This window comes from Musca autumnalis, unplaced genomic scaffold (assembly GCF_047663935.1).
Source record: "Musca autumnalis isolate F117 unplaced genomic scaffold, ASM4766393v1 scaffold_158, whole genome shotgun sequence".
In the NCBI taxonomy this organism is placed as follows: domain Eukaryota; kingdom Metazoa; phylum Arthropoda; class Insecta; order Diptera; family Muscidae; genus Musca; species Musca autumnalis.
The window spans coordinates 5,239-19,455 of record NW_027411709.1 but is presented as its reverse complement, the minus strand read 5'-3'; the positions used below and the strand labels follow the sequence as shown (position 1 = coordinate 19,455).

General features: G+C 38.4%; 1 protein-coding gene across 1 annotated transcript; it reads left to right on the top strand.

Moving 5' to 3' along the window:
- The first annotated feature begins 8,087 nt into the window (after window positions 1-8,087).
- On the top strand, window positions 8,088-13,664 carry LOC141391853 (uncharacterized). The gene is made up of 2 exons (XM_073964544.1): window positions 8,088-11,063; window positions 11,166-13,664. Exon 1 carries the CDS (start codon window positions 9,632-9,634, stop codon window positions 10,853-10,855), a length of 1,224 nt encoding a protein of 407 aa, XP_073820645.1. The 5' UTR covers window positions 8,088-9,631; the 3' UTR covers window positions 10,856-11,063; window positions 11,166-13,664.
- Window positions 13,665-14,217: the final 553 nt, after the last annotated feature.

The window sequence follows — 14,217 nt, the reverse complement described above, 5'->3', positions numbered from 1 at the left end:
CGGTGAACTTTTGTATTGGGAAAGTCATCTCCGGTGAACTTTTGTATGGGAAAAGTCATCTCCGGTGAACTTTTGTATTGGGAAAGTCATCTCCGGTGAACTTTTGTATGGGAAAAGTCATCTCCGGTGAACTTTTGTATTGGGAAAGTCATCTCCGGTGAACTTTAGTATGGGAAAAGTCATCTCCGGTGAACTTTTGTATTGGGAAAGTCATCTCCGGTGAACTTTTATATTGGGAAAGTCATCTCCGGTGAACTTTTGTATTGGGAAAGTCATCTCCGGTGAACTTTTGTATTGGGAAAGTCATGCCCGGTGAACTTTTATATTGGGAAAGTCATGCCCGGTGAACTTTTGTATTGGGAAAGTCATGCCCGGTGAACTTTTGTATTGGGAAAGTCATGCCCGGTGAACTTTTGTATTGGGAAAGTCATGCCCGGTGAACTTTTATATTGGGAAAGTCATCTCCGGTGAACTTTTGTATTGGGAAAGTCATCTCCGGTGAACTTTTGTATGGGAAAAGTCATCTCCGGTGAACTTTTGTATTGGGAAAGTCATCTCCGGTGAACTTTTGTATTGGGAAAGTCATCTCCGGTGAACTTTTGTATGGGAAAAGTCATCTCCGGTGAACTTTTGTATTGGGAAAGTCATCTCCGGTGAACTTTTGTATTGGGAAAGTCATCTCCGGTGAACTTTTGTATGGGAAAAGTCATCTCCGGTGAACTTTTGTATGGGAAAAGTCATCTCCGGTGAACTTTTGTATTGGGAAAGTCATCTCCGGTGAACATTTGTATGGGAAAAGTCATCTCCGGTGAACTTTTGTATGGGAAAAGTCATCTCCGGTGAACTTTTGTATTGGGAAAGTCATCTCCGGTGAACTTTTGTATGGGAAAAGTCATCTCCGGTGAACTTTTGTATTGGGAAAGTCATCTCCGGTGAACTTTTGTATGGGAAAAGTCATCTCCGGTGAACTTTTGTATTGGGAAAGTCATCTCCGGTGAACTTTTGTATTGGGAAAGTCATCTCCGGTGAACTTTTGTATGGGAAAAGTCATCTCCGGTGAACTTTTGTATGGGAAAAGTCATCTCCGGTGAACTTTTGTATTGGGAAAGTCATGCCCGGTGAACTTTTGTATTGGGAAAGTCATGCCCGGTGAACTTTTGTATTGGGAAAGTCATCTCCGGTGAACTTTTGTATGGGAAAAGTCATCTCCGGTGAACTTTTGTATTGGGAAAGTCATCTCCGGTGAACTTTTGTATTGGGAAAGTCATGCCCGGTGAACTTTTGTATTGGGAAAGTCATGCCCGGTGAACTTTTGTATTGGGAAAGTCGTGCCCGGTGAACTTTTGTATTGGGAAAGTCATGCCCGGTGAACTTTTGTATTGGGAAAGTCATGCCCGGTGAACTTTTGTATTGGGAAAGTCATCTCCGGTGAACTTTTGTATGGGAAAAGTCATCTCCGGTGAACTTTTGTATTGGGAAAGTCATCTCCGGTGAACTTTTGTATGGGAAAAGTCATCTCCGGTGAACTTTTGTATTGGGAAAGTCATCTCCGGTGAACTTTTGTATTGGGAAAGTCATCTCCGGTGAACTTTTGTATGGGAAAAGTCATCTCCGGTGAACTTTTGTATTGGGAAAGTCATCTCCGGTGAACTTTTGTATGGGAAAAGTCATCTCCGGTGAACTTTTGTATTGGGAAAGTCATCTCCGGTGAACTTTTGTATGGGAAAAGTCATCTCCGGTGAACTTTTGTATTGGGAAAGTCATCTCCGGTGAACTTTTGTATGGGAAAAGTCATCTCCGGTGAACTTTTGTATTGGGAAAGTCATCTCCGGTGAACTTTTGTATGGGAAAAGTCATCTCCGGTGAACTTTTGTATTGGGAAAGTCATCTCCGGTGAACTTTTGTATTGGGAAAGTCATCTCCGGTGAACTTTTGTATGGGAAAAGTCATCTCCGGTGAACTTTTGTATTGGGAAAGTCATCTCCGGTGAACTTTTGTATGGGAAAAGTCATCTCCAGTGAACTTTTGTATTGGGAAAGTCATGCCCGGTGAACTTTTGTATTGGGAAAGTCATGCCCGGTGAACTTTTGTATTGGGAAAGTCATGCCCGGTTAACTTTTGTATTGGGAAAGTCGTGCCCGGTGAACTTTTGTATTGGGAAAGTCATGCCCGGTGAACTTTTGTATTGGGAAAGTCATCTCCGGTGAACTTTTGTATTGGGAAAGTCATCTCCGGTGAACTTTTGTATGAGAAAAGTCATCTCCGGTGAACTTTTGTATTGGGAAAGTCATCTCCGGTGAACTTTTGTATGGGAAAAGTCATCTCCGGTGAACTTTTGTATGGGAAAAGTCATCTCCGGTGAACTTTTGTATTGGGAAAGTCATCTCCGGTGAACTTTTGTATGGGAAAAGTCATCTCCGGTGAACTTTTGTATGGGAAAAGTCATCTCCGGTGAACTTTTGTATTGGGAAAGTCATCTCCGGTGAACTATTGTATTGGGAAAGTCATGCCCGGTGAACTTTTGTATTGGGAAAGTCATGCCCGGTGAACTTTTGTATTGGGAAAGTCATGCCCGGTGAACTTTTGTATTGGGAAAGTCATGCCCGGTGAACTTTTGTATTGGGAAAGTCGTGCCCGGTGAACTTTTGTATTGGGAAAGTCATGCCCGGTGAACTTTTGTATTGGGAAAGTCATCTCCGGTGAACTTTTGTATTGGGAAAGTCATCTCCGGTGAACTTTTGTATGGGAAAAGTCATCTCCGGTGAACTTTTGTATTGGGAAAGTCATCTCCGGTGAACTTTTGTATGGGAAAAGTCATCTCCGGTGAACTTTTGTATGGGAAAAGTCATCTCCGGTGAACTTTTGTATTGGGAAAGTCATCTCCGGTGAACTTTTGTATGGGAAAAGTCACTCCGGTGAACTTTTGTATGGGAAAAGTCATCTCCGGTGAACTTTTGTATTGGGAAAGTCATCTCCGGTGAACTTTTGTATCGGAAAAGTCATCTCCGGTGAACTTTTGTATTGGGAAAGTCATCTCCTGTGAACTTTTGTATTGGGAAAGTCATGCCCGGTGAACTTTTGTATGGGAAAAGTCATCTCCGGTGAACTTTTGTATTGGGAAAGTCATGCCCGGTGAACTTTTGTATTGGGAAAGTCATCTCCGGTGAACTTTTGTATGGGAAAAGTCATCTCCGGTGAACTTTTGTATGGGAAAAGTCATCTCCGGTGAACTTTTGTATGGGAAAAGTCATCTCCGGTGATCTTTTGTATTGGGAAAGTCATCTCCGGTGAACTTTTGTATGGGAAAAGTCATCTCCGGTGAACTTTTGTATTGGGAAAGTCATCTCCGGTGAACTTTTGTATTGGGAAAGTCATCTCCGGTGAACTTTTGTATGGGAAAAGTCATCTCCGGTGAACTTTTGTATTGGGAAAGTCATCTCCGGTGAACTTTTGTATTGGGAAAGTCATCTCCGGTGAACTTTTGTATGGGAAAAGTCATCTCCGGTGAACTTTTATATTGGGAAAGTCATCTCCGGTGAACTTTTGTATGGGAAAAGTCATCTCCGGTGAACTTTTGTATTGGGAAAGTCCTCTCCGGTGAACTTTTGTATTGGGAAAGTCATCTCCGGTGAACTTTTGTATGGGAAAAGTCATCTCCGGTGAACTTTTGTATTGGGAAAGTCATCTCCGGTGAACTTTTGTATTGGGAAAGTCATCTCCGGTGAACTTTTGTATGGGAAAAGTCATCTCCGGTGAACTTTTGTATTGGGAAAGTCATCTCCGGTGAACTTTTGTATGGGAAAAGTCATCTCCGGTGAACTTTTGTATTGGGAAAGTCATCTCCGGTGAACTTTTGTATTGGGAAAGTCATCTCCGGTGAACTTTTGTATGGGAAAAGTCATCTCCGGTGAACTTTTGTATTGGGAAAGTCATCTCCGGTGAACTTTTGTATTGGCAAAGTCATCTCCGGTGAACTTATGTATTGGGAAAGTCATGCCCGGTGAACATTTGTATTGGGAAAGTCATGCCCGGTGAACTTTTGTATTGGGAAAGTCATGCCCGGTGAACTTTTGTATTGGGAAAGTCATGCCCGGTGAACTTTTGTATTGGAAAGTCGTGTCCGGTGAACTTTTGTATTGGGAAAGTCATGCCCGGTGAACTTTTGTATTGGGAAAGTCATGCCCGGTGAACTTTTGTATTGGGAAAGTAATCTCCGGTGAACTTTTGTATGGGAAAAGTCATCTCCGGTGAACTTTTGTATTGGGAAAGTCATCTCCGGTGAACTTTTGTATGGGAAAAGTCATCTCCGGTGAACTTTTGTATTGGGAAAGTCATCTCCGGTGAACTTTTGTATTGGGAAAGTCATCTCCGGTGAACTTTTGTATTGGGAAAGTCATGCCCGGTGAACTTTTGTATTGGGAAAGTCATCTCCGGTGAACTTTTGTATTGGGAAAGTCATCTCCGGTGAACTTTTGTATGGGAAAAGTCATCTCCGGTGAACTTTTGTATTGGGAAAGTCATCTCCGGTGAACTTTTGTATGGGAAAAGTCATCTCCGGTGAACTTTTGTATGGGAAAAGTCATCTCCGGTGAACTTTTGTATTGGGAAAGTCATCTCCGGTGAACTTTTGTATGGGAAAAGTCATCTCCGGTGAACTTTTGTATTGGGAAAGTCATCTCCGGTGAACTTTTGTATGGGAAAAGTCATCTCCGGTGAACTTTTGTATTGGGAAAGTCATCTCCGGTGAACTTTTGTATTGGGAAAGTCATCTCCGGTGAACTTTTGTATGGGAAAAGTCATCTCCGGTGAACTTTTGTATTGGGAAAGTCATCTCCGGTGAACTTTTGTATTGGGAAAGTCATGCCCGGTGAACTTTTGTATGGGAAAAGTCATCTCCGGTGAACTTTTGTATTGGGAAAGTCATGCCCGGTGAACTTTTGTATTGGGAAAGTCATCTCCGGTGAACTTTTGTATGGGAAAAGTCATCTCCGGTGAACTTTTGTATTGGGAAAGTCATCTCCGGTGAACTTTTGTATGGGAATAGTCATCTCCGGTGAACTTTTGTATTGGGAAAGTCATCTCCGGTGAACTTTTGTATGGGAAAAGTCATCTCCGGTGAACTTTTGTATTGGGAAAGTCATCTCCGGTGAACTTTTGTATTGGGAAAGTCATCTCGGTGAACTTTTGTATGGGAAAAGTCATCTCCGGTGAACTTTTGTATTGGGAAAGTCATCTCCGGTGAACTTTTGTATTGGGAAAGTCATCTGCGGTGAACTTTTGTATGGGAAAAGTCATCTCCGGTGAACTTTTATATTGGGAAAGTCATCTCCGGTGAACTTTTGTATGGGAAAAGTCATCTCCGGTGAACTTTTGTATTGGGAAAGTCATCTCCGGTGAACTTTTGTATTGGGAAAGTCATCTCCGGTGAACTTTTGTATGGGAAAAGTCATCTCCGGTGAACTTTTGTATTGGGAAAGTCATCTCCGGTGAACTTTTGTATTGGGAAAGTCATCTCCGGTGAACTTTTGTATGGGAAAAGTCATCTCGGTGAACTTTTGTATTGGGAAAGTCATCTCCGGTGAACTTTTGTATGGGAAAAGTCATCTCCGGTGAACTTTTGTATTGGGAAAGTCATCTCCGGTGAACTTTTGTATTGGGAAAGTCATCTCCGGTGAACTTTTGTATGGGAAAAGTCATCTCCGGTGAACTTTTGTATTGGGAAAGTCATCTCCGGTGAACTTTTGTATTGGGAAAGTCATCTCCGGTGAACTTTTGTATGGGAAAAGTCATCTCCGGTGAACTTTTGTATTGGGAAAGTCATCTCCGGTGAACTTTTGTATTGGGAAAGTCATCTCCGGTGAACTTTTGTATTGGAAAGTCATCTCCGGTGAACTTTTGTATTGGGAAAGTCATCTCCGGTGAACTTTTGTATGGGAAAAGTCATCTCCGGTGAACTTTTGTATTGGGAAAGTCATCTCCGGTGAACTTTTGTATTGGGAAAGTCATCTCCGATGAACTTTTGTATGGGAAAAGTCATCTCTCCGGTGAACTTTTGTATTGGGAAAGTCATCTCCGGTGAACTTTTGTATTGGGAAAGTCATCTCCGGTGAACTTTTGTATGGGAAAAGTCATCTCCGGTGAACTTTTGTATGGGAAAAATCATCTCCGGTGAACTTTTGTATTGGGAAAGTCATGCCCGGTGAACTTTTGTATTGGGAAAGTCATGCCCGGTGAACTTTTGTATTGGGAAAGTCATGCCCGGTGAACTTTTGTATTGGGAAAGTCGTGCCCGGTGAACTTTTGTATTGGGAAAGTCATGCCCGGTGAACTTTTGTATTGGGAAAGTCATGCCCGGTGAACTTTTGTATTGGAATAGTCATCTCCGGTGAACTTTTGTATGGGAAAAGTCATCTCCGGTGAACTTTTGTATTGGGAAAGTCATCTCCGGTGAACTTTTGTATGGGAAAAGTCATCTCCGGTGAACTTTTGTATTGGGAAAGTCATCTCCGGTGAACTTTTGTATTGGGAAAGTCATGTCCGGTGAACTTTTGTATGGGAAAAGTCATCTCCGGTGAACTTTTGTATTGGGAAAGTCATCTCCGATGAACTTTTGTATGGGAAAAGTCATCTCCGGTGAACTTTTGTATTGGGAAAGTCATCTCCGGTGAACTTTTGTATGGGAAAAGTCATCTCCGGTGAACTTTTGTATTGGGAAAGTAATCTCCGGTGAACTTTTGTATGGGAAAAGTCATCTCCGGTGAACTTTTGTATTGGGAAAGTCATGCCCGGTGAACTTTTGTATTGGAAAAGTCATGCCCGGTGAACTTTTGTATTGGGAAAGTCATGCCCGGTGAACTTTTGTATTGGGAAAGTCGTGCCCGGTGAACTTTTGTATTGGGAAAGTCATGCCTGGTGAACTTTTGTATTGGGAAAGTCATCTCCGGTGAACTTTTGTATTGGGAAAGTCATCTCCGGTGAACTTTTGTATGGGAAAAGTCATCTCCGGTGAACTTTTGTATTGGGAAAGTCATCTCCGGTGAACTTTTGTATGGGAAAAGTCATCTCCGGTGAACTTTTGTATGGGAAAAGTCATCTCCGGTGAACTTTTGTATTGGGAAAGTCATCTCCGGTGAACTTTTGTATGGGAAAAGTCATCTCCGGTGAACTTTTGTATGGGAAAAGTCATCTCCGGTGAACTTTTGTATTGGGAAAGTCATCTCCGGTGAACTATTGTATTGGGAAAGTCATGCCCGGTGAACTTTTGTATTGGGAAAGTCATGCCCGGTGAACTTTTGTATTGGGAAAGTCATGCCCGGTGAACTTTTGTATTGGGAAAGTCATGCCCGGTGAACTTTTGTATTGGGAAAGTCGTGCCCGGTGAACTTTTGTATGGGAAAAGTCATCTCCGGTGAACTTTTGTATGGGAAAAGTCATCTCCGGTGAACTTTTGTATTGGGAAAGTCATCTCCGGTGAACTTTTGTATTGGGAAAGTCATGCACGGTGTACTTTTGTAAGGGAAAAGTCATCTCCGGTGAACTTTTGTATTGGGAAAGTCATGCCCGGTGAACTTTTGTATTGGGAAAGTCATCTCCGGTGAACTTTTGTATGGGAAAAGTCATCTCCGGTGAACTTTTGTATTGGGAAAGTCATCTCCGGTGAACTTTTGTATGGGAAAAGTCATATCCGGTGAACTTTTGTATTGGGAAAGTCATGCCCGGTGAACTTTTGTAAGGGAAAAGTCATCTCCGGTGAACTTTTGTATTGGGAAAGTCATGCCCGGTGAACTTTTGTATTGGGAAAGTCATCTCCGGTGAACTTTTGTATGGGAAAAGTCATCTCCGGTGAACTTTTGTATTGGGAAAGTCATCTCCGCTGAACTTTTGTATGGGAAAAGTCATATCCGGTGAACTTTTGTATTGGGAAAGTCATCTCCGGTGAACTTTTGTATGGGAAAAGTCATCTCCGGTGAACTTTTGTATTGGGAAAGTCATCTCCGGTGAACTTTTGTATTGGGAAAGTCATCTCCGGTGAACTTTTGTATGGGAAAAAGTCATCTCCGGTGAACTTTTGTATTGGAAAAGTCATCTTGTTGTGTGTCACCATCACATTATGTTGCCATGCTTTTTGATATTCAGTATTTTGTTTTGTTGAGTTGGTCAGTGCCACAACGAGTTCATTGCTTTCATTGTTTCTTTGTTTTCAAAGCGCTACTCATATGAAGTTCATTGCTTCATGCTCACTCATATGTTGGGCGACAGTTTAGAGTTTCCAATTGAAAACTCAAATACTATTGTAATGAGTCAGAGTTCGGCCAATGGGAATGAAGAATATCCCAATAGTAAATTTCATTGAGTGAAATTCCAGAATATGAGTATGAATGAAAATATGAAATGCATGACAACATATGTAAAAATATCAAATACACACATACAAATAAACCTAGTTGTAAAATAGATTTGTAAGAACTCTTTTCTGATTGGTTAACAGAAAAGAGTATTGAGTGATATCTAGATTTAAGAAATTTTGTTAGAATTAAGAATTTTATTATAAATACCGAAAGGAAAAATAAAGAAGTCAGACTTGTGCTGACATCCATCAAACTTGCTCTATCAGCAAGCCGACAACAAAAATAAACGGTGTTTGAAATACTTATTACATGGCGATCCTGCCAAATCTTGCTCTCTAGTCAGCAAGTATCCTGCGTTCCATCCGCAGTTCCTGCGTTCTATCCACAGTCGGGAAAAAGCAGATCCTGCGTCAAGCCGCAGATCTCTGCTAAAATTTTTTTTTTTTTTTAAGACACTGCCATACTTTCCGGGCAGTCCGATCCAAGCCGTGGATCGTGGATTCACCACAGATGTCGGGACCACAGCCGCTAACCATTCAAGAATACAGAAGACGAAACGGACTCAATAATGCAAAAGAAGAGGACATAAAAATCCCGAAAGTCACAAAACCGAGGACGAGAGGAGGTTATACGTGGAGGCTCAAAAAGGAAAGAGCTCTACTGATTCGTGAGGTAAATTCCGATCCGCCACCTCCATGGAAACGTGCTTCCAGGCTCTGGATACGCATCGATGAAATAGATTTCCTATTAAAAAACTATCTCAGCGCTAGGAGTTTAAAAAGAGAATAAAACGCTGCATCAATCTGCAGACGTTAGGACCAACAGTTTTCGTGGTCAACAGTTTGTATTTAAAAAAAGAAAGAATATATAAAATGGATTAATAAATAACTAATAAAAGGACAAAAAGACAATATTTATAAATGGGGAGTACACAAACAAAAATCAGCGAGGTGATACAGGCTACGGCCAATGCACCAACAGCCGTTAGTATTAGCATTGAGGTACTAATATTAGTTTGTATAATAATAACTTTGGTAGTTATTATTAGATACCTAAGAAAATACGTAAAGAAACAGATACGCAAGCAACAAGCCAGGTTGAGTGCGTTGCAGTAGAAACCGAGACTAAAAATTGTAATACCATGATTAATTGAAGAAACATAACATTGTAGTTAAAATTGTAATACCATGATTAATTGAAGAAACATAACATTGTAGTTAAAAATTGTAATACCGTGATTGAATGAAGAAAAATAATATTGTAGTTAAGAATTGTAATAGACCATGGATAAGGTTTTACAGTCCTTAGGTATATTAATATCAAATGCGAGAAAGTCATTGAGCAAACCGTACACAAAGGAAACCATAGGAAAAAAGAAATCAGAGTTAGAAAACTTACAAACAGACTTTAAGAACATACTAGAAAAAGAAGAGCTCGTAGATCCAGTTAAGTTTCGGACGAGGTTTAACGAATTGAAAGCTGAAGCTTTAGGCTTATTATTAGAACACTCAGAATCAGCTCAACAGGTTAGAGATAAAAACACTGCAGAACAAGAAGGCAAGATGGAGACCAGTGATCTGAAGACTATTGTTACTTTAATACCGGTTTTTACAGGTAAAAAAGAAGATTTGGAGAGTTTCGCTGCTAATCTAGAGTTAGTATACGAGACAGTTCCTGAGGAAAAGAAAGAATTCTTCTTTAAATATGTTTTTTGTTCAAGATTAGATAGTCGGGTCAAGAATAGGGTGAAACAGAAAGGAGTACCTAAGAACATTACTGAATTATTGTCTGCCTTAAAAGCAGCCTATAAGCCCGTAAAGTCGTCTAATGCCATTTTGAACGAATTGACTGGTTTAACTCAGAGAAATAACAACTTGCAAGGTTTCGCTAATAAAATAGAAAGTCTTGTTTCTGAGCTTAACGAGATTCAGATTTCTGATTTAGGTGAACAATGTAGAGAAGCAATAATAGCTACTAACAACCTGACAGCGTTCAATACATTCTTGAATGGGCTTCAGGATCAACAAATTGTTTCAACTATTGAGGCTAGTCGTGTATCGACATTTGCCGATGCTTTGCGAATTGCAGAAAGATACGTATCTCGTACGAAACAGAAAGATGTGATGTACCATAATGCACAAACTAATAGGGATAATAAAAATGGTAAAAAGAAATATTACAATAACGGTAATAATAACAAACGATATAACAACAATAATGGTAACAATGACAGTAATAATAATAATGGCTACAACCGAAATAAAGGTAATAAAAACAACAAAAATAATAACAGGAATGGACGTAATAACAGCAATAATAATAACAGGAATAATAATGGAAATAGGAAAAACAATAACAACTGGAACAATAATAACCATAATGGTAACAATAACAGAAACAACAATAACTACAATAGTAGGGATTATAATGTTAACCAGGTACAAGATCAGGGAAACTTTCAGGTTCCGGAGACCCCAAGACCTTCGTCTTCGGAGAGCACACAGTAAAAAACAGAAACATTTTCAGTATATCATCTAACCTCAAGAATTATGTAAGATTAAACATAGTAGATGTAGACTATCCACTTACATTTTTAATTGATACGGGTGCAGATATTTCTTTGTGTAAGGAGAAATTTTTGTACCGTTATGAGGAAAATCCAGATGATTATTGCAATTTAACAGGCATTTCGAGGGAAATAATTAAATCTTTTGGGTCAACTAATATTAAAATAGATATAAATGGTATGGTTATTGAACATAGTGTTCAGCTAGTATCAAATGATATTCCACTTGGCACAGATGGGATTTTAAGTAGAGATTTTCTATCAAAGTATAAATGTAATGTTGATTATGACAGGTATATCCTAACATTTAATTTAAATGGTGAAAACATCACAATTCCTATACATGATAGTTCTTTCAAGATCAATCAGGTAGTTGTACCAAAAAGGAGTGAAATCATTCTACCTTTTACCATCAATTTGGTAGAAGATGCAGTAGTATTAAATCGGGAAATTACGAAAGGTGTGTTTTTGGCTAATTCTATAATTCCGAAAAATGGAAATAAGCATATCAAATTACTGAACGTTACTGACCAAGACATGACGATAGATCATATGAAATTAGAAACAGTTCCTTTAAGCAATTGTGATATACTTACGGTTAACCATTCTTACTCACACAGTAGTTATACGTATGAACGTTTTGAGAGGTTAATAAGCAAAATTAATTTAGATGACTTAAGTGAAGGTCATAGGAAAGAAATTGTAGCTATATTAAGGAAATATCAGTCGACATTCCATCTTGAAGATGAGGATTTAACGACAAACAATTTTTATAAGCAGAAAATTAACCTTGAAGACAAAAATCCTGTTTATATAAAGAATTATAGACTACCACAAGCACATAAGGAAGAAATAAATGCTCAAGTACAAGATCTTTTGAAAAGTAGAGTAATTGAACCATCAGTTAGTCCTTATAATGCACCATTGCTTTTAGTTCCAAAGAAAGGACAGACGGATTTGAAGAAATGGAGATTAGTTGTAGATTTTAGGAAACTTAATGATAAGATTGTTAATGACAAGTTTCCATTAACTCGTTTGGACGATATTTTGGATAGATTGGGTAGAGCGAAATATTTTTCGACGTTAGATATGACTAGTTCTTTTCATCAGATTGAACTTGATCCTAAGTCAAGACCACTGACAGCATTTTCGACATCTAATGGGCATTATCAGTATACAAGGTTACCTTTCGGTCTTAAAATATCATCTAATAGTTTTCAACGTATGTTGACAATAGCCTTATCTGGTTTGGAGTCTGAAGCATTTCTTTATGTGGATGACATAATAGTTTTTGGATGTAGTTTCAAACACCACAATGAGAATCTCATTAAGGTACTAGATAGACTGAATAGGTACAATTTGAAACTCAACCCTAATAAATGTTGTTTCTTGAAACCAGAGGTAGTTTATTTAGGTCATTTAATAACTCCTAATGGAATTAAGCCAGATCCTTCAAAATACGATGCAATAACCAAGTATCCAGTTCCAAAAAACGCAGATGACGTTAGAAGATTCGTAGCATTTTGTAATTACTATAGACGATTCATTAAAAATTTTGCCGAAATAACTACATGTTTGAACTCATTATCTAAGAAGAACACTAAATTTGAATGGACGGAACAATGCCAAAAGTCATTTGAGACACTTAAAAATAAGTTGATAACACCACCAATTTTACAGTATCCAGATTTTGATAAACCTTTTATAATAACTACGGATGCTTCTGATTTTGCTCTAGGTGCAATACTATCGCAAGGAGAAATAGGAAATGATAGACCAATATCTTATGCAAGCCGCTCTTTGAATAAACATGAGAAGAATAAGCCAGTCATTGAAAAGGAATTATTAGGTATACATTGGGGAATTCAGTTTTTCCATCCTTATCTTTATGGTAGGAAATTTATAGTGGTTACGGATCATCGTCCACTAGTCTCATTGTTTTCTCATAAGAATCCAAGTTCCAAGTTGACAAGAATTAGATTAGAACTATCAGACTATGATTTTGAAATTGTGTATAAGAAAGGAATTAATAATACTAATGCTGATGCACTTTCACGTATTAAAATAGACTCCAATATATTAAAAACAATGATACCTCAGAATATTGACGAAAAAGTTAAGAAATCGCTGGTGATAACACGAGGAATGAAAAATAAATTGCGCAATATGGATAAAGATAATGAGATGACATATCCCGATGAGCCTGATCAACTCAAAGTAGTGGAATGTACATCCATTAAAGATATAAAGCTAGCTAAAAAATTAAAATTTATAATTGATGTGTCGACAAAAGAATTCACTTTTCTTGATAATCATTCTGTGAACGAATTGGCCATAAGATGTAGTGACAATCCTTATTATCTAGATAATATTTTGGAGAAGCTATCATCTGAGTTAAGCAGATTGAGTATTAAGAATATCGCACTTAGTAAAAGTGACGATATATTTGAAATAATAACCCATGGGAAATTTAAAGAAAAAATGAATAAATATTTGAAAAATAGTGACGTCAGAATTCTTTTATATGAAAATCCTCGAAAAATATTTAATGAAAAAGAAAAATATGAATTGATAAAATTATATCATGATACACCATGCGGAGGTCATTTTGGAGTAAGAAAAACATTATTAAAACTTAAACAAAAATATATATGGAAGAATATGTGCAAAATGGTAAAGAAATACGTATCTTCATGCGATTTATGCCAAAGAAATAAACAGATTAGACATACCAAAGAACCGTTAATGAAGGCAGATACACCATTAAGTAGCTTTGATACAGTAGTAATTGACACGGTAGGACCCTTGAGACCCTCAGATAATTATAGATACATTTTAACTATGCAATGTGAGTTAACAAAATATATAATAGCAGTACCAATGCAGACAAAAGAAGCTAAATCAATAGCTAGAAGTTTAAATGAATATTCAATATTTTGATTTTTCAAAATAGTCTGGCTTAATCCCTTTTGTTGTTTTAATATTTAAAACAACAAGTTTATTAGTGGAGAAGGTTTGGCATTGTTCGCCAGGGGGTAAGGCAAGGAAGACTAGTTTCGATCCACGCCACTGGATCTCATCAGTTCCCTTTGTTTCTTGTTTGTGGATATTCTCCACCGAAGTTATTTTTCAATAACTTCTTCAACAAACGCCACCAATGTTCTATTTGAGAAACACTGGCACGGTTTTGTGTGTTGTTGGTATATAAGCTACCAAACAACATTTGGGTATGTGCATTTGTTGAAAAATCAACGACACATACGAGTGGAAGAAGGTTTGCTTTGTTTCGTAAACACTTTCGTC

Excerpts from the sequence above, each read along its gene's own strand:
- LOC141391853 (XM_073964544.1), top strand. The coding sequence starts at position 9,632 with ATGGATAAGGTTTTACAGTCCTTAGGTATATTAATATCAAATGCGAGA.